The sequence below is a fragment of the Leptonychotes weddellii genome, chromosome 5 (genome assembly GCF_054177405.1).
Source record: "Leptonychotes weddellii isolate Sample4059 chromosome 5, ASM5417740v2, whole genome shotgun sequence".
In the NCBI taxonomy this organism is placed as follows: Eukaryota; Metazoa; Chordata; class Mammalia; order Carnivora; family Phocidae; genus Leptonychotes; species Leptonychotes weddellii.
This window is the reverse complement of record NC_138373.1, coordinates 29,092,322-29,110,662: the sequence shown is the minus strand read 5'-3', so window position 1 is coordinate 29,110,662 and position 18,341 is coordinate 29,092,322. Positions and strand designations below refer to the sequence as shown.

The following is an 18,341-nucleotide window of genomic DNA, read 5'->3' as shown; positions in this document are numbered from 1 at the left end:
TGTGTGTGAGAGGACATCATTACGTGGTAAATTAGGTCTCAAGCAAAATTCTAAAACAGAGCCTTTACGTCCAAAAAGGACAAACCAAATACAGTGATAAAAACACTCGGCGTACTTAGGGACGCCTGGGTGGCTCAGTCGGTTAAGCGTCTGCCTTCAGCTCAGGTCATGATCCCAGGGTCCTGGGATCGAGTCCCGCATCGGGCTCCCTGCTCTGAGGGGAGCCTGCTTCTCCCTCTGCCTCTCTCTCTCTCTCTATCTCTCATGAATAAATAAATAAAATCTTTAAAAAAAAAAAAAAAACACTCGGCGTACTTAAATGCCTACACTCTGCTCTCGATTCCCCTACTACATGCTCATTAGTCTTCCTTACAGAAGGAAGAAGGGAAAGGCAGATTTCCGATACATACCCGAAGGACTTCGTTAGCTTTTTTGTTCCTACAGGCTTATCGCTGTGCTGTAATTCGTAGAACACTCTTTGTAATGCTAAGGGGACGCTTTTGGATGAATCATCACCCTCTGTTGGCATCATGTACACAGCCTAAAATAATTGATTAAGAAATAAAAATGGAATTTTATGTGAAAGTATCATTTCTAGTATCACAATGGCTTAAGGTAGTTGATAGGGCTTCTAACTATCCCCCAAAATAGGTCAGGAAGTTTTTTAAAAAAGTAATCATGAAAGTCTTTAGAGGCAATATAAAAAAACACAAGAAAGTAAAAACGAATTTAAAAAATTTCCCACGGCTCACCATCCAAACAGAACCACCTTTATTTCCTACCTCTTGGAGCCACACTTTTTAGCTTAACGTTACTTGTGAACAGAGGTTGTGATAAGACCTAAGTGCCATTTCAATGATCCACATCCGCCTGTCCCTGCGACACCGTCCTGTCGGGGCAGTGACAGTGCCGCCGGAACTGGAAAAAGCCAGCAGACCGGCCAGCGGCGCCCCCAACAACCAGGAGTCCGTGTTGCCTGCACTGCTCCATGCTGTTCACACGGCATTCCAAAGGGACAGACGACTAGCTATCCTACATTACAGTCAAGGGATGTCTGTGGTTTTTATTAGTATTCTCACGAACCTAAGGTTTACCTGTAAGTGAAAATTAGACTTCACCACCAGGGGCTTTTCCAAAAATTCAGTTTTGATAAAAACTTTCAAATGTCGCTGCTAATGGCTTTCATGTTAAAAACAAACAAAAACTTTATTATGGAGCTACAGAGCCCCATAAAGTTAGGTTTGTTAGCCAGCCAACTTTTGATCACCCAAGTTAGCTTTACAAGTGTCCACACGCTGAGGAATAAAGATACGCATTCGCATAAAAGAGGGGCCCTCTCTGGAGACAGCACTGTGGTACTGGGAGAGACACGGCAAAGTCGGGTGACAGGACTTTGCCTGTCCCTGAGGACTTGAGCAAGAGGGTGGGTGGAAGGTTGAGGGAGAGAAATACCATCCATTTACCTTTCGTAGTTGATTTGTGAAAAATAAAGTCTGCAGCAGGCTGTTCATGTAACAAGTCGCTCCCTGATTCTTTAAACCGACATAGCCCGTGTGCTTCTTTGAATCCCACCTACAAGATCAGTCGGAGGTTGAGGGAAAACCGCACAGGACACCTCCTCACTTCTGCAGTGTGTGTGGAGCGTTTTGGCGAGACGCCGGCGAGACCCCGCACTGCCGTGCACCATCACCTCTTTCCCACCAGCCTGACGCAGGAATGACAGCCACGCACCCCTCCAAGGGAGAAACTCACCGCCAGGCCCCCGGGCACCGAGGGCACTGAGGGCACCAGGGCCAGGAGCTCTTAGCACGGTCATGGGCTCTGCTCGCCCCAGCGCACGAACCCAGCACTGGAAAAGTGGCTTAACGCCACCGACGGCAGCCCTGCCTCCTCCTTCCGCGATCAGCACTGACAGACAATCGTGAATTCTATGGGACTGGCTCCCAGTGTGGGTCCATCGCACACACACTAGGTCACATGTGGAGTGAGCAAGAAATGCAAACAGTCGGAACCCCTCTTTTTGCAGTTATACACATAAGCAAAGACAAGCATGTACACTGGGGCAAGTTCTAGCTCAGGCTTCTAAACTCCTAGTGCTCTTTCTCCCTGGTCTACAGTGCTGGTTGCTGAGGAGAAAAGGTACATTTTCTCAGAGTTAGCAGCCCCCACTGCATGCTCCCCCCATCATAACAGGAAGCTAGAGAGAACGCCAGTTGGAGCCACCCCCTTCCCCATCTCCCTCTGAATGTAATGCAAAGACATGAACGAACACGATCGCCACCAAGTATGACCAACACTAGAGATGTTTATTGTTGGCCGAGGTCAGGGTCAATACTACTACTCTGGGATTCCAGGGCTTAGGCTGTGACCCTGCTGACACGCTCGGGTGTACCAAAGGGCCCTGGTTAAAGTGTGTGCGTGGGTGGGTGTGAGTGTCTGTGCGTGCAAGTGCATCTGTGGATAATTTTAAAACTTGGCAAGAAAATATAAGAATCCTAAATTACAGATGGTTATTTTAAAAACTATAATCAAAAATTAAGTGATAATGGCTGAACAGGTTTTGATAAGTAAGACTAAAGCAAGAAATCTGTTTTGATTGGTAAGGCTGGAAAACCAATCCAAATTTTTAGTCAAGTATATCATAAACAAGGGAAGTTTTTCAAAATGGAGAGGAAATACCCATAAAAAACTTAGTTTTCTTCTTTTTGCCCCCACTCCTGATATCTGAATACGATCTGAGCTCTGAAAAGGCCCCTTAAGAAAAGCTGGATTCCTCCTGTACACACCCCAGGCCACAGCAGCCAGGACCCAGACTAAGTAACAGCTCCTTCTTGGCTGCCCCACGGTTCCCTGCCCCAGTCCATCCAGGTCAACCCACACCCGCACTCTTGCCAGAGCAAGGCCAAGTGAAGACAAAATAACGTGGGCAAGAAAGAGGTGCCTGCCGCTGAACTTCTTCCCAGACTGCACCTACAGCCTCACCCTCGGGCCTCGACCCGTCAGCAGGGCCCCACAGCCTGATTCCAGCTTCCAGCTCAACCTCCACACCTTCTGGATGTGCCGCCCAACCCCACCTTTCCCTGCTGATGTCCTCGCTCCTGTTGTTCTCCCTGCCCCAACCCCTCACCCTCCTTGACAAGTAATCCACCCTCCCCCCATGCTTCCTGTAAGGCCGAACACTGCCTCATGCACACAGACCTCCCACCGCTGAGCGACATCCCATCTCTTATGGGTCCTCCGAGCTCGGGTCCATTGGACTCACCACCTCCAACCCACCCATTCCTCCCCTGCTTCCTCATCATACCCTCCGCTCCCAGGCCTTCCCATCCCTGCCCTCTTCAGAGTAAAACCAGGGCATTTCCTCTGTAGGATCCATGAACCGCCCCACCAGTCTGGACATTTGAGGACAGGAACCCACGGCTGTCCTGCCGAGCATCATCACGTTCCTAGTGCACAGCAGTGTCCGGCCTACAGAAACCACTCAAGAAAACACGCCAAGCGAAGGGGTGAAGGTGAGGCTAACATACAGAGCCGTGTACCCCCCGTATGTGTGGGCAAGCGCAGGAGAGTGCGTATCTGTTAAGTATGTGCATCTCTGTCCACATGCTAGTGCTTCTCTCAGCACAGCACAAAAGGTGTTTCTTAATAGCACCCAATTAAAGAAAAACTTACGCAACTCCATGGGGAGCATCCGCCTGTACAAAGACTTCAAAAGTAACTTTGTCATCATCTATAAATCCTTTCTCAGGATCAGTCACTTCCTATAAAAAATAAGAATATCCAACTTCCATAAGAACACACAAATGCTCGCTTCGTTCCAAAGAGACAATAACCCTAGTGCCCTCTACGTATTAAGAGGAAAATACTACTTTTTCTAACCCCTAAATAGTGCTTCTGATTTTGCAGTGTTTTGATTTGCTTTAACTAGTGTCCTCTGAACAAAACCAACAAGAGCTTGGTTCCTCTAGGAAGCATCCAGGGGGCACTGGGGGCTCGTCCAAGGCACGGTCCGGAGGCATCGGTGCCTGCTCCCCAGAGCAAGGGCTCCAAGAGTTCTGGAGAACCCGCACTGGAGGACCCAGCAGGACACTCCTGACAACGCACTCCTGGGTTCCACCTCTGCCAAGAGCAGCCAAAACAGACGGGGCTGAGAACTGAGGAGGTAACCTGAAACCATGCCTGACTTAGGGGGACCCCCACCAATACTGCCTTGTCAGCTGCTTAAAAACCTCAGCTAGCCAACTGGGAGAAACACATTTTCGGACACCTGTCCCACTTAGGAATGAAGGAACTCGGGAAGGAGTAAGGCTCAGATCATTCTGCATAAATACTCGGTTACTTACGCTCCAGGCCATGAAATTGGAAAACCCCCAATCGTTCTCCTTGTGAAAGAACAAGTGGCTAATGCGGCGGCTGAACGACTTCTCATCGTCTCTGTAATTTATTATCTTCAGCACAGCTTGCGCGTGGCAAGACCACGACCTGTTCAAAGAAAATCTAAGCCTCAGTTGACCTATTTAACTGATGTTTGCACACTTTCAAAAAACACAGCACACAAAAATTACCACATTTTTTCCTTTTTTGTCTTTTATTTTTTGGGAGGGGTGGGAGGAGCTGGGGGAAGGACATATTTACCTTTAATGGTGAAAACAGCTAAAAGGGTTTGGGGGTGCCCCTAGGCCATCCGTAGTGATCTGACCCATGGTTTTATTACTTTTAATTTCTTTAAAAAGTTTTAGGTCAGGTTCTTTTTTTTATTGCTATCAATAAAACAGAGAAGTTTCTGAATTTTAGATACTGGTCTTTAGATTCTATGAGATTCTATTTTCTGGTCACATGGTAGTTTTAGTATCTAATCTGGGTATTATGTGAAAGAACAGAACAAGGGAAGATCAAAGTCGTGCCCTCCAGGAGCCCCCTCTCCCAGCGGCTCCCAGGCAGGGCTGTGCCACGCGCTCCCGGGGCTCTGAGCAGAGCCACCCAATCACAGCACAGCAGAAGCGTCCCCGCTGCCGTCAAGGTGGGCACAGATCACAAAAGGGCCTCTGGATCAATGTTTAAAACCCGAAAGGATACAGCCCTTTAAAGGTCTGCTAAGTGCCTGGGGCTACAGGAGAGCTGAACCCACAAGAGCGCAGCCTCGAGGCACCTGCGCGTCTGCTGGCTTGGGCCCCGCCCCGGACACGGACCGCTCGCTGTTTCCCCAAACAACTGTCAGCCTGAAGTTGTCTGTCAGACTAACGTGTAGCCCAAATACTCACCAGAAATTAGGTCATAATGGGAACACAGGAAGAAAAGTTCAACCTACACACAGGCCCTGGCTGCAGCCCACACTTGGCTTCGCGCCTCTTACACATTCAAATCAAAAGCTCAAGGAAACGGACTGCGTTCCCCGAAGCCTGGACAGAACAGCAAGGGCCAGGGGAATAGCCTCCGCTGAAAACTCCAAAGGGTCCTAGTCTGGGGGTGACCGCAGAAGGAAGCAGCCTTCTCACGGGCTCCTCGATATGGAACGAGAAGGACACGATGACCCAGTGATCCGGGGACCCCTTCAAACAATGTCAACTAAGCTTCTGAGAAATGCTAAACAATGACAGTTTTTAATTAAGGGAAGACTCAAACTTTTGAGAATGAATCAATGGGTAGAAGATGTGAAGACTTAATCTTTAGTTTCATCTGAATAAAGGGACCATGAAGCTTTACTCAATTTGAAGACATTTTATTACATACTTCTTTTTAAAAATTATAGGAACAAAACAATATTCCTAAAATAAGCTGAAGAGGCCCATGCTGTAAAACTCTCAAAGAATGTTTTAATTTGATCTTTCTGAATCAACACACAGGAACTGTTTAATACAACAATGGGGAGGCCACAGGACCTGAGGAATTTTCCTGGACTACAGTTTTCCCCTCAGGCAGTGACTTGTAGAGTATGAAAGCCTGCAATCCAGTAGTGAGCCTGTCCAAAGGGGCCCCGATTCCAGGTTCCATGGGCTGGTAGATTCTAACCCGTGAGCTTCACTTTCTCATTTGCAAGAAAAACAGACACCTTTTCTAGTTTGGATAGAATACCTACCAGTGAGTTTTAAAGAGGGAAATGTATTTCATCAAATGTAAAAATCAAAGGGCTATGTAGAGGCAGCAAGGAAACTCAAAACTGTTAAGTTCAAAGAGGCTGATCAGATCGGGCCTCCAATCACGTAGCATAACTATTTGTGGGTTTGTAATCGCATCATTTAAACTGTCTTACGTGGAATCAGATTCAGCATTGCACTGGAGAAAGAATCCTACGCTTTTTTGGTGTGGTCTGTCTGGATAAAAGCGTGGCATCACCATAATCTTCCATGGCAGATTTCGCACAAAACACGGAGGGCTAAGGACCGACTCACTCAGTCTGCTGAAGCGCTCGACAGTGAACTGAAAGGTCGCCTCGGAGCGCCAACTCGTGTCTGCAAGAGAAGGCCGTGTCAATCACAGGGCTCGGGCATCATGAAACAGCACCGACGGCCGCCGACCGTGGGACCCCGTGTGGGACAACCAACGACTGCGGGCAACTGCAACCTAACTGCTAGACCCGACTCTTGGGGAACGCGAGAGCGTCATTTCCCGAGCACTGATAACCTAGAACAGTGAGGTAACACACAGTTTATGTGTGAATGAAATCCAAAACCCAGAGGGCTAACAACACACACCTGCCTGCCCTCCTCAATTCCAGAGTTCGGCCTGTATGAACGTCTACTCTACTCTGGCAATTCCCGAGTCCTCCTCAGTGAGTGGGCAGGCTGGGCAGAGGCCAAGGCCCGGGGAGGGGTGGGGGAGGGCTGACCTGGGCCAGGTCTGCAGAGGAGCAGTGAGGGGGGCAAGGCGCTTGTGGGAGCACAGAGAGAGTGCCACAGCCATGGCCACAGCAGCGCGGACAAGACTGCTGAGAAGTGAGCCCCAAAATCAATGTTAACTTCATCAGTTCACAAGTTTTGTGAAATACCAGCCTGGACTCAAAGAAACTGGGATTCTTCTCCACATAAATCATAAAAATCGTTAAATCTACTCAGCAAGACTTGAAGGCCAATTTAGGGAATTAAGGTTTTCTCCGACAGAAAGTTGAGTGTGGATATAGTGCCTCTCTCTTAGCCGACTTTCAATTAAAAGTCACACTTTAGGGGCGCCTGGGTAGCTCAGATGGTTGGGCATCTGCCTACGGCTTGGGTCATGGTCTCCGAGTCCTGGGATCGAGCCCCATGTCGGGTTCCCAGCTGGGCGGGGGGGTCCACTTCTCCCTCTCTGCCTCTCCCCCGCTTGTGCTCTCTCTCAGATGAATAAATAAAATCTTAAAAAAAAAAAAAAAAAGTCACACTTTAGGGGCTCCTGGGTGGCTCAGTCGGTTAAGTGTCTGCCTTCTGCTAAGGTCATGATCTCTGGGTCCTGGGACTGAGCCCCACACTGGGCTTCCTGCTCAGCAGGGAGTCTGCTTCTCTCTTCCTCCCTCTCTCTCTCAATCAAATAAACAAAATCTTGGAAAAAAATTCAAAAAGTCACACTCTAGAATTCCACCTTTGACTGATGGGGACTATTCATTTACAAGTGACATTGGCTTCTGATTAGCCCTGATAAGCCCAGCAATGTCTTCACAGATGCTTCTCAAACTCAAGTGAAGCAGCAGCCCTCCCCAGGCCACCGCGCCCATCTTACTGGCTGGCACTTTTACAGAACATCGGGAAGCTGCTACAGCAAGGTCGAGGGTCTACATGCTTTCTCTGCACTTCGGTACCTAGCTGGTTGCAGACAGGCTACAGTTCACCGGGTGGAAGGGGACCAAGAGCCACACTGTGAAGAGCCACCGCTGGTTTACATAACACTCTAAGGTACATGGAAGAAGGCTTTTCCTGGTTTGCCATCAGGGGCTATTTTGGCATCACTGACCCCCAGGCTCCTGAAGCACCAAGGGAGGCTCTCAAGCTTGGAGGAATAGAATGTTAAGAAGAACACACTGCCTTCCTTCATCCTTCAGTCTCCAAACTTCACTAAGCCAACCAAGTGCGCTTAGGATAAGGACTTCTCAGGGTACGGAAATTGCTTACGTTTGTGACTATCTGAATTTGTTCTTAAGAAAACATGTCCATCAATCCTCATGAGAGGGTAGTATTCTTTACCAAAGAAATAAGAACCAAAAGTAAGCGTGACAGCTGGCCCTGATCCCTTGTTTCAACACTCTTCCTCCCCAGTTTTTCTGCTACATGTAACCTTGCTCAGCATACTGCACAGGCCCTTCAGAAGGAAGGGCTGCTCAAGAGGGGTGAGTCCCGTCTAAGAGATGCAGCATGTACTCGAGCTTCCTCAAGTGGCAGCTATGACCTTAACCCCTTCGAGGGGCAAAAGTACTCAAAAAGCCAAGAGATGGGCTCAAGGTCATGTAATGGCTTAGAAGAAAGTGGGCCATTATTTCACAGACTCAAATCACATGTGAGCAGGGTTTCAATCCTGCAAGGTAGGCAAGGGTAGATGTTACTCCCACTTTACAGATGAGGGAACTGAGGTTCACTGAGGTTAAGTGGTTTATCTTATCTGAGGTGTTTCACAAAATGAGCAGCACAGTGGGTTTCAGTACCCAAGATCTGTGGCCCCTAAACGGTGACCTTGCCTCTGGTTTGTAAAATGCCATATTCTAGAGTTTAACATCCCCCCAAATGCAGAGCCCAATCAAACTGGCCTGCTTTATGGAGACCAAAGAAATGCAATCAACCAAATAAACATCAACTCAGGGCACGCACTCATGAGACCCTAAAGAGTTCAATGTCCCAAAGTTCTGCCTCTCTTCTAACTCAACTATTTGTTTTCAGATACAATTCCATTCTTTGTCAGATTAGATTTTTACATAGACAAAAACTGAAACATATCATAAATGCTTTTCTGTTCTCTCCCACACTTTAGTCAAATTCCAGAATTAATCTTAAATATTAAATAGGACCCACAAACCTCAGCATGGCACTGTGTCCACAAGATGGCCAACCCTTCCTTCAGAGGCAGAGAGGTTCAGCGGCTCCTGCCTGGCGCCGTCCTGCCTCACCCAGCTCAGCTCACACGCGGGGATTTATACACTTGGTGTGAGATTCCACCTCACATTCAAGCACATCCTTAGGACAGACTTACTTCTGAAACATGCTAACTAGGACATTTAACATGAGATTTCATGCAAATAAAAATGTTGCCTTATGGCTTCTCAACTCTTTGTAACTAATTACATAAATGAAAAATAACATTATATACCAAAAGGTCAAGGCAAGAGGGTCTACAAAAGAGCAGAGAAGGCTTGAAACCCATCTCTGGCAGAAAGGCCTGGCCTGATCACACTCCCATAAGCAATTACAGGAGATATAAATGTCTGCCCAAGAAAACAGGTGAAAGGTACTCCAAGATCCTATTTTTGCAACTTCCCTGTGTCTATAATTACTTAAAAATTTTAAAAAAGTGTAAAGCAGTACACTTGGGATTCTGAAGGATGCCCCACATCCTGCAGAATTAGTGTTTAATCTGAACAGAGACTCTATAACCTGCCTGAATGCCACATGTAGTGCATTACTCCACACCTCTTTTTATTGTCAAGGACAGGATGATGAGTTTCTGCTACCTGATGTCACCATACATCCTCAGCCGGAAGACTTGAAGACTCAGTACCCACCACCTCCACTCCTGCCTTCACAGAGCAGCGCCACCGTGCCCATTCGTACTCCCACCTTATCTTCACAGGGCAAAGGCCAATGAACCAGACTAGGGTCCAGTTGCATGAAAAAGGTAGAGTAAGATATAGTCTTTTAATTTTAAATCAGAAGGTTAGCCTAAAGAATTCCCAAAGGCACTCTTGCAGTAATTTTATCAAACCTCTATTTTTCTTTCAAGAAATGACTCCTGTTTCATGGGTACCAACAATCTCTATTTGCAGAGGCTGCATTTACTCTGAAACTTCTCATTTTCATCTAAGGAAAGACTGAGTAAGAAACTAAAAGTAGCATAGGTAGGTGCAACCAGAAAATGATTCTGACACTTGCCCGTAATCCCATGTTACCAGGACTTTTAAATATGTTCTCTATCTCAACCCAACACCTGTCTGTGCTTTCAGCCATTCAACTTTTGTGGAGAAACCCCCCTCCCAAAGAAGGCCCCTCTGCCCAGTAAATAAGCCTAATCTAGCATTTCCTAGATTGTGTGTCCTACTTTACCAGGTCAGAAGGATTCAGTTTGAAAAGGATTTCTAAAGCTGAGAGTCTTGGGGAATCATTAACAAGTCTTTTGGAGAAAGACATTAAGGTGCGGACAGCACAGAGAAGCCCGCGATACAGACATTTGGTTGGCCCAGCACCCCTCAAACTTCCTAGACCACTCAAGACTTCTCACCACATGCTAACATCCCACAGAAGAGAGTTTCAGAATACCTAGCACAACCGGGAAAATGCTGCCCTGTACTAAGGCTTCTACTCCTAGAACCAAAACAATCTCCCTCCCGTCCCCTTACCACCAAAGAGATAAAATCTTTTCACTCTCTTATGTTGGGCCTTTCAAAAGACACCTAAAATCCCAAGCCAGGAACATGGTGCTACTGAAGACCACTCTGCTTTGTCCTATAATATACCCTTTCCCTGTTTGGTAACTCACTACAGGAATATTTCCACTATTAGGTTCTATGGTTTGGCACCATTATTTACTACTATCACTTTAGTAAACTTTGCCTGCTAAGGAAAGGGGTTTTATGTACATTACGGATCTCCTAACAGTGGTTCTCAAATGAGGCAATCTGGACCCCCAGAGACGTCTGGCAGTGTCTATTTCTGGTTGTCAGGACTGCGGGGAGAGGGCATAAGGGTGGGATGACACTGGCATCCGATCACGCCAAGGACGGCCCCTACAACAAAGAATGATGAGTCCAAAAAGGCAACAGTGCCAAGGTCAAGAAACCCTGCCCTTTATCTACACCTGCACCTCCTCCCAAGCCCTCCCCAAAAACACACGCGAGGAAATATTCCTTTGGAATTGCTCTGTGGAACTAGACAGGGAGCTGTCTGCCTGGGGTGGACCAGTTACTGCTCCTCAAGGGACTGGCACCCGTCTCTACCTCACACCTGGCACATCGGGCCTAGTCACACCTTCCCAACTGCGCTCTCTGAATCACTTTCGGCATCTCTGGTGTCTGCAATAAAACCAAGAGCCCAGCAACCAAAGAGACCACACCCACACCGTTGCCCTTGATCTACAGTGGAAAGCGCACTCCACAGGTAACAAAGCAGCGGGGTTTAGACCACGCCTCTTTACCTTCCTCAGATATTGCCTCAGCCAGCTGCCAGGGGGTAAACCGCACTGTGAGAGAACTCTCAACTACGTCTGCAGTTTCTCATGGAGGCTGAACTTTTGGCAGGAGGTCTGAACAGCAGTCCTTCTGGTGGTGCAGCCCGTGACTGACGGTTTCTTTCAACTGCCCCGTTACTCCCCTGGGAAGGACACAACCCTCATGAGGATTGATGGACATGCTTTTGACAGAACACGGTTTCATATTACACTGCAAGATTCCAGGGACTGCATAAAGTGATTACTCGCTGCTACCGTCTCAGGACATTGACTAAGTGTACAGGTCACCTATGTAATAAATTATAAAGAAGAAATAGCCTCGAAAGAAAATGATTTCCTGGGCACAAAATGTCCATGCATATACCTATGCATACACTTTTTGCATAGAAGATACAGACCAAAAGTTAGTGTGGGAGAATGAAGCCCAAAGCTCGATTGTGATTTCACACCTAATGGGAGCGGGGAGGGATTATCAGCTACAGACAACTGATATACACACTACAATAAGAATGCAATGGAAAGCCAAGTTCCAATGTTTAGAAGTATCTTGCTGCAAACAAAAAGGAAAGGAGAGTAAGATAAACTTGTTCTGAACACTAGCAGTGGCTGGGAAATTGCAAACCTGAGTAAATCCCCATCTATTACAAATTTCTGTATTTAAACCTTCTCACCTAGGCTGGGGAGAACCACCTTACCCTGAAATTTGTAGGTAATCTTGAAATTCAAATCCAAAACAGTCTCCTAAATTTTCCTCAGATACAAACCTCCTGAAAACTAGCTACTCCTACGAAACTCAGAAGTACTCAATGAAGAAATCTATAGCACATCTAGTTGTGTTTCTGAAAGTTTTCTGCCCAATGCAAGTAAACAAACCACACATACTCACCATCCTCCATATCTTCCTCTGTGTTGTTGTGCCCATCACTCATGGCTACATTCCCGTTGATAACAGGGTTTTGAGTAATTCTTGGTGGGTCATCTGTATCTCCAGCTTTAAAGAAAACAAAGAAATTCCATGGTTTTTACCTTCAGGTCTTGGATTAAATAAATAAAAACATATTGTACTTCTGACGATTTCTAATCACTAATACCATCCAAATGTACCATAACCAACACGCTCTAACCCAAAGGGTATATACTAATACGTTTACTAAATATGAACTTTCAGTGCTTTCAAAATGCTAAATGGGATGCAAACAATCATTATACCACATTTGCTCCATTTGCAATGATATTTTGAAATGGGCTTCCTACTCATTAAGACTCAACCCATGGGGTGCCTGGGTGGATCAAGTGGGTTAAGCGTCTGCCTTCGGCTCAGGTCAGGATCCCCGAGTCCCAGGATCAAGCCCCAATCCCCACGTCGGGCTCCCTGCTCAGTGGGGAGCCTCCTCCCTCTCCCTCTGCTCCTCACCCTGCTCATGCATGCACGCTCTCTCTCTCAAATAAATCTTTAAAAAAATAAAAATAAAACTCAACCCCAGAGAAAACATTGTTAACTAAATATATACATAGCAGTGTGCATTAGAACTTTCTACCACATGTCAGTGCTTTAAAACATCACAGCCTGAGTCTCAAAGTGTCACTGGACAATTACTGTAACAACTGAAGTATAAATCCATGCAAAAACCAGAAATGGAGGTTGGGAGGGGGCAGAGGGGGTGTGAAAAGGGGGGGTCCCTAGGAAAACTGTCATTTATAAAGAGTCTGGAAAGGATTGAGAAACACATAAAAAGATGTGCTACAGATTTCTTTCTTTTTTTTTTTTTTTTAAGATTTTATTTGTTTAAGAGAGAGTGTGTACGGGGCGGGGGGTGGGGGGGTAGGCTCCGTACTGAGCAGCTCGACATGGGGCTCGATCCCAAGACCCTGGGATCATGACCTGAGACAAAGGCAGACGCTTAACCAACTGAGCCACCCAGGTGCCCCTGTGATATAGATTCCTAAATGCTTGCTGAAATGTGGCTTGACAAACATTTACATATAATCAAAGACATGGATTAAAAACTTTGCAGCAATGAATGGCAACTATAAAGTGTAAACTCCAAATGTAACATCCTTATCTCTATTTAAAAACAATTTTCTTACGCTGACATAGGTCCTTGACGTAAAAGGAAAAAAACGCCCAAGTCAGGACTTGGGATTTAAAGAGTCTTCATTAGCCAAAAGGGTCCATCCTTCATATGCAAACCCACTCCTGCCTCCAGATATCAGAAGAGCTCACTGCAACTAATGTGACCCCTTTATGTTGCCTCTACACATGCTGACTGAAATCAGCAGTCTTAGCTGCGTACAGGAGATGCGGTTTTTAAAAACAGCTACCTCAGTGTGTCCTAGGCCTGCGACATTTCAGAACCTTTCCCCCATTTGGATCGGCAGTCGGCCTGATTCAGCACCACGGACAGCGCCCTCCACGTCCCCTCTAGACACTCTCCAAAACCCCCAATTACCAGATTACATTTTAAGTAATTCCTGAATATAAATCATGTTTTTTCCCTTAAGCATCTCAAAACACACCTTAGAAATCCCTGGAGGCCAAGAAACAGGTATTACCGAATTTATATCACTTCCAATCCTGATACTCTTGTTTTATGAACTATCAATACATACACTTAAAAATGTGTTAAAAGTTATTTTTAAAAACATATACATTTTTGAACTGGTCCCTCAATCATCACACACCAAAAAAAAAAAAAAAAACTGGAGTGGGGAGGAGAAATTCTTTTTGCTGTTGATTAATTAGCTTAAACTCTAAAACATATGTGCTTAAAAAGCAACATAAAAAAAGGTACTTTGAAATGTCTTTCATCCACATTTATCCTCCTAAATTAACAACAAACCATCATTTAAAATATTTTATGAGGAAAAACCACTATAAAGGCCTATGAAATAAATTATGGCACATTCCACCAATAGAATATTATGCAGCAGTGTCTTATAAAGCAGTGTTTCAATGTACTATGTGGAAAGTTCTCTAACCTGTAAGTTAAAAAAAAAAAAATTAAAGATACCAAGCAATAAATATCTTCACATGCAACCTCCGTTATAAAAGAGACAGAGTATGTTGGAATAAGAGCAAATAAATTCTCATTTCCCTTTACATGATGAACAAACACTGGAAAGACACATCAACTATTAAGAGGCTCTCCAGAAGTGGCAACAGTGTGAGTCTGCACTATACACACTCTCACATCACACGAATGCACCGTAAATCTTAAAATAATTTGCTTGACGTAGGCTTGGTATTTTAATTTAGTTCCTCAGTTCAAATCTGCCCTACTACAATTGCCTTAAAAAATGGTTTTTAGTGCATGATTGCAAAAACAAAAACCTCTGTATACAGAACAGCATCACACCTAAAACTAGGCGCTTTGTAGATGTAAGCAGTCAGAACTACAGAGCGGGTCACAGAATTCCCCAACTGATTCATAATCCTGAAGATTCTGAGATCCAAGTGAATTCAGATTATAGCTGAAACAAGGTATCTTTAAAGGTCTTGGCGACTTGAAATACAGTACTTTTTCACCAAAAGTTATGGTAATAATAAAAATCAAGATCAAGTTGGGGCACCCAACCCTTGATTTTGGCTCAGGTCGTGATCTCAGGGTCGTGGGATCAAGCGTGGGTTCCCCGCTTAGCAGGGAGTCTGCTTCTCCCTCTCCCTCTGCCCCTCTACGGGCTCATGCTCGCGCACGCTCTCTCTCTCTCTCTAAAATACATCTTAAAAAAAATATGAAGATCAAGGGCGCCTGGGTGGCTCAGTTGGTTAAGCGACTGCCTTCGGCTCAGGTCATGATCCTGGAGTCACAGGATCGAGTCCCGCATCGGGCTCCTTGCTCAGCGAGGAGTCTGCTTCTCCCTCTGACCCTCCCCCCTCTCATGCTCTCTATCTCATTCTCTCTCTCAAATAAATAAATTCTTTAAAAAAAAAATATGAAGATCAAGTCAAAAAGATCTATGGATCACCATCCCCGGCACCTTACTGTGTAGGGTACAGGAAAAAATGGGCCACAGTTTTTCAGAAGTAGGATTAACTGCAATGCAATGACTGACAAAAGTCTAATATTTTATAAATGAGGGATCCTATTCTAGTGTTAATTAAGACAGGATTTTCTGCAGTTGGTCCCTAAAGGCAAAACAGATAGAGTTCTACATTTGAACTGGGTTCTCCTCAGCAATATCCCACCTTTTTACACATTTGTGCTGGGCTGTTCCATTTGCTCTTTTCCACCCTCCTTAAGCATGCAGATGCTGGTCCAGGCCAGTGGCTATGAAATGACAAAAAGTCCCTGGTGGGTCCACCACATACATGAGAAATCTGGCCAGTGACAGGCCCCATGAAGCTCCCAACCAACTGCCATGGGGCCTTGGTAGAAAAAGTTGGCAACTCAAGTCTAGCTCCTAAGGGACTGAATATCCAGTTAAAAAAAGCTCCTTATAAATGAGTTAGTTCAGCAAGAGGATTAAAAATTTAATTAAGACACAGTAAATCCCTGGACCTGAATTCAATGAGGAAAGTACCCAAAGCCCACAAAACTCTGTATTAGACTTCCAGAAATATCTTCAATGGTTAAGACTGCCTTCATTATCGTCAAAGAAGTGCATGACTGGTGTGTGTATATGCATTTATCTCTATATATAAAGTGATCCTGTTCCTGAATTTTATGTCCCAACTGACTGGAACTTCCCCAGATGTGTTAACTCTCATTTGGCCATTTGTGAACTACAACACTCATTTTTTGACACACAATGGTCTCAAGTAAGATTGGGGACATACGGGGCGCCTGGGTGGCTCAGTTGGTTAAGCGACTGCCTTCGGCTCAGGTCATGATCCTGGAGTCACAGGATCGAGTCCCGCATCGGGCTCCTTGCTCAGCGAGGAGTCTGCTTCTCCCTCTGACCCTCCTCCCTCTCATGCTCTCTGTCTCTCATTCTCTCTCTCTCAAATAAATAAATAAAATCTTTAAAAAAAAAAAAAGATTGGGGACATGCTTGGCAAGCACCAAGGACAATATGGCATGCTTCAAGTAAGAAAACAAAACCTCCAAAATATGCCAAATATCGGGGGGGGGGAGCAGTTATCATTCCAAAATATATTTATGACACCCAAATACAATCAAAGATCATTTCCATTACTTGTGACTGGTAAAGCTTTTGATGCCTAAACCCTGTGATAAGTCCCAGAGGCGCAGTTTTAATATATATATACAAAAGGACACAAAATGCCTTTTCTAAAGTCTAGAAACACACAGAAGAGGCTAACGTGGCTGGTTACGGAGCCTATATATTTCCTCCTCTTTCTACTGAGGAGGCCATGCTTATATTCAGCTTCCCTTCCCACTGACTTCCGTTTGTGATGTCATAACACAGGATTATTCAACAAAGAACACTAGTCAATCGCTATGGAAATGATGTGGCGCTAATTCAGTGCTGAATCTCACTCCTGGATGAAGTAATGAAGAGCAGAATTTCAATTTGCTGGCTTTGAAATTTTCGGTCACTTCACAAAGATTATTCAAACCTCTCCCAAAAAGGCCAGATTTGAGGGGACAAACCACCACAGTAAGACTTTACAGCCTTCCAACTAAGAAGTTTGTATACTGCCACCAGGTGGTGCCTAGGACACAAAGATCCAGCCACACCTCAGATTCAGTCTCCACTCAGGCCCCTGATTCCTCCTCAAACTTTCCAACTAGTGATACAACCCAGTGAGCAAAACCACAACTCAGGGGCGCCTGGGTGGCTCAGTTGGTTAAGCGACTGCCTTCGGCTCAGGTCATGATCCTGGAGTCCCGGGATCGAGTCCCGCATCAGGCTCCCTGCTCGGCTGGGAGTCTGCTTCTCCCTCTGACCCTCCTCCCTCTCATGCTCTCTGTCTCTCATTCTCTCTCTCTCAAATAAATAAAATCTTTAAAAAAAATTTAAAAAAAAAAATTAAAAAATAAAAAAAAAAAAAAACCCACAGCTCAGTTAAAGGCCAGAATATATGGAGTGCCAACACAGAGTACACGGTCTAAACTCCCAACACCACCAACTCACCTGGAATTCCAAGTCAAAAGTCCTCTGGCCTCTGCTTGGTCCTCCTCCCCTTGTCTCCTCTCCTGGCACCCATTTTAAAGAATATTACATAAAGTAGAATTTATCACGGTAAATGAGAACACTGGTATCTTCCTGCATACTGATTTCTTAATTAACAATCCCAAATATATTTCAGTAGGACAATTCAGAAATGTCAGTACTGGTTCTGGAAATCCATTAGCGCCTATGGACCCCCATCTGAACCCCCCCGAGTCACCTTCTCGTCCAAGCTTGTGGTTCCCCGCATGTCTGCATGGCTCTGCAGTAGCATCCGCGGGGGCTGGGGAGGGGAGGGTTCTCTCTTCCACATCAGAGTGACTGCATAGAATCTCTAGGAGCTCTACCTCAGCATTCTTTTTTTTTTAAAGCCCCCCCAACATGCGCACAGAATTCTTGGGTTTAGGACAAGGAACATATTCAAGCAACCTCATCAATTTAGATAATCACTTCCAAAAGGCAAAGTGGTCCAGAAAGAGGATGTTAATGGGAAAAAAAGAAGTCGGGAGTTGGGTTACCAGTTCCTTAGCTGCTGATGTAAATTGCTAACAGTGGGGAAAACTGGCTGAGGGGATCATGGGCACACATCACACGAACTACATCTCTCCTGTAAATCTAAAATTCATCCCAAATTAAAAGTTTATTTGAAAAAAGACAAAACAGAAAACCCTTAAGCCTAAGAAGCAAGGAATATAACTGATACTAAACTTACACGTGGAAAACTTCACCATGCAACATGTACCTCAGCATGTCTGTAATTCTCACACAATTCAAGGTAGAAAAGGGCAGTCTAAGAGCGAGTTTGGGTCTGTGCTGGTGCAGGACCAGCAGAGCAAACAGGATGTAAAGTCTGCCTCAAGTGTTTCACGAATCTGTAACTCCATTTACTGACTCCCTACTGAGTGCCGGGCCCAGTGCAGACATTCAGGTGA

The 18,341-nt window shown here is 45.4% G+C and overlaps 1 protein-coding gene across 2 annotated transcripts in view; it reads right to left on the bottom strand.

Annotated features, from left to right (window-relative positions):
* Window positions 1–18,341, bottom strand: part of USP7 (ubiquitin specific peptidase 7) — a 66,250-nt gene that overhangs the window by 21,345 nt on the left and 26,564 nt on the right. Inside the window, exons 1-7 of one of the 2 annotated variants that reach the window (XM_081820057.1) lie at window positions 12,221–12,325; window positions 11,302–11,477; window positions 6,251–6,449; window positions 4,344–4,482; window positions 3,673–3,761; window positions 1,464–1,572; window positions 411–541 (exon numbers count right to left, since the gene is read on the bottom strand). In XM_081820057.1, the coding sequence (XP_081676183.1) occupies window positions 411–541; window positions 1,464–1,572; window positions 3,673–3,761; window positions 4,344–4,482; window positions 6,251–6,336 (554 nt within the window). In that variant the 5' untranslated portion in view covers window positions 6,337–6,449; window positions 11,302–11,477; window positions 12,221–12,325. Of the gene's footprint in view, window positions 1–410; window positions 542–1,463; window positions 1,573–3,672; window positions 3,762–4,343; window positions 4,483–6,250; window positions 6,450–11,301; window positions 11,478–12,220; window positions 12,326–18,341 lie in introns of those variants that run through there. The other variant, XM_081820056.1, reaches the window with a different exon arrangement.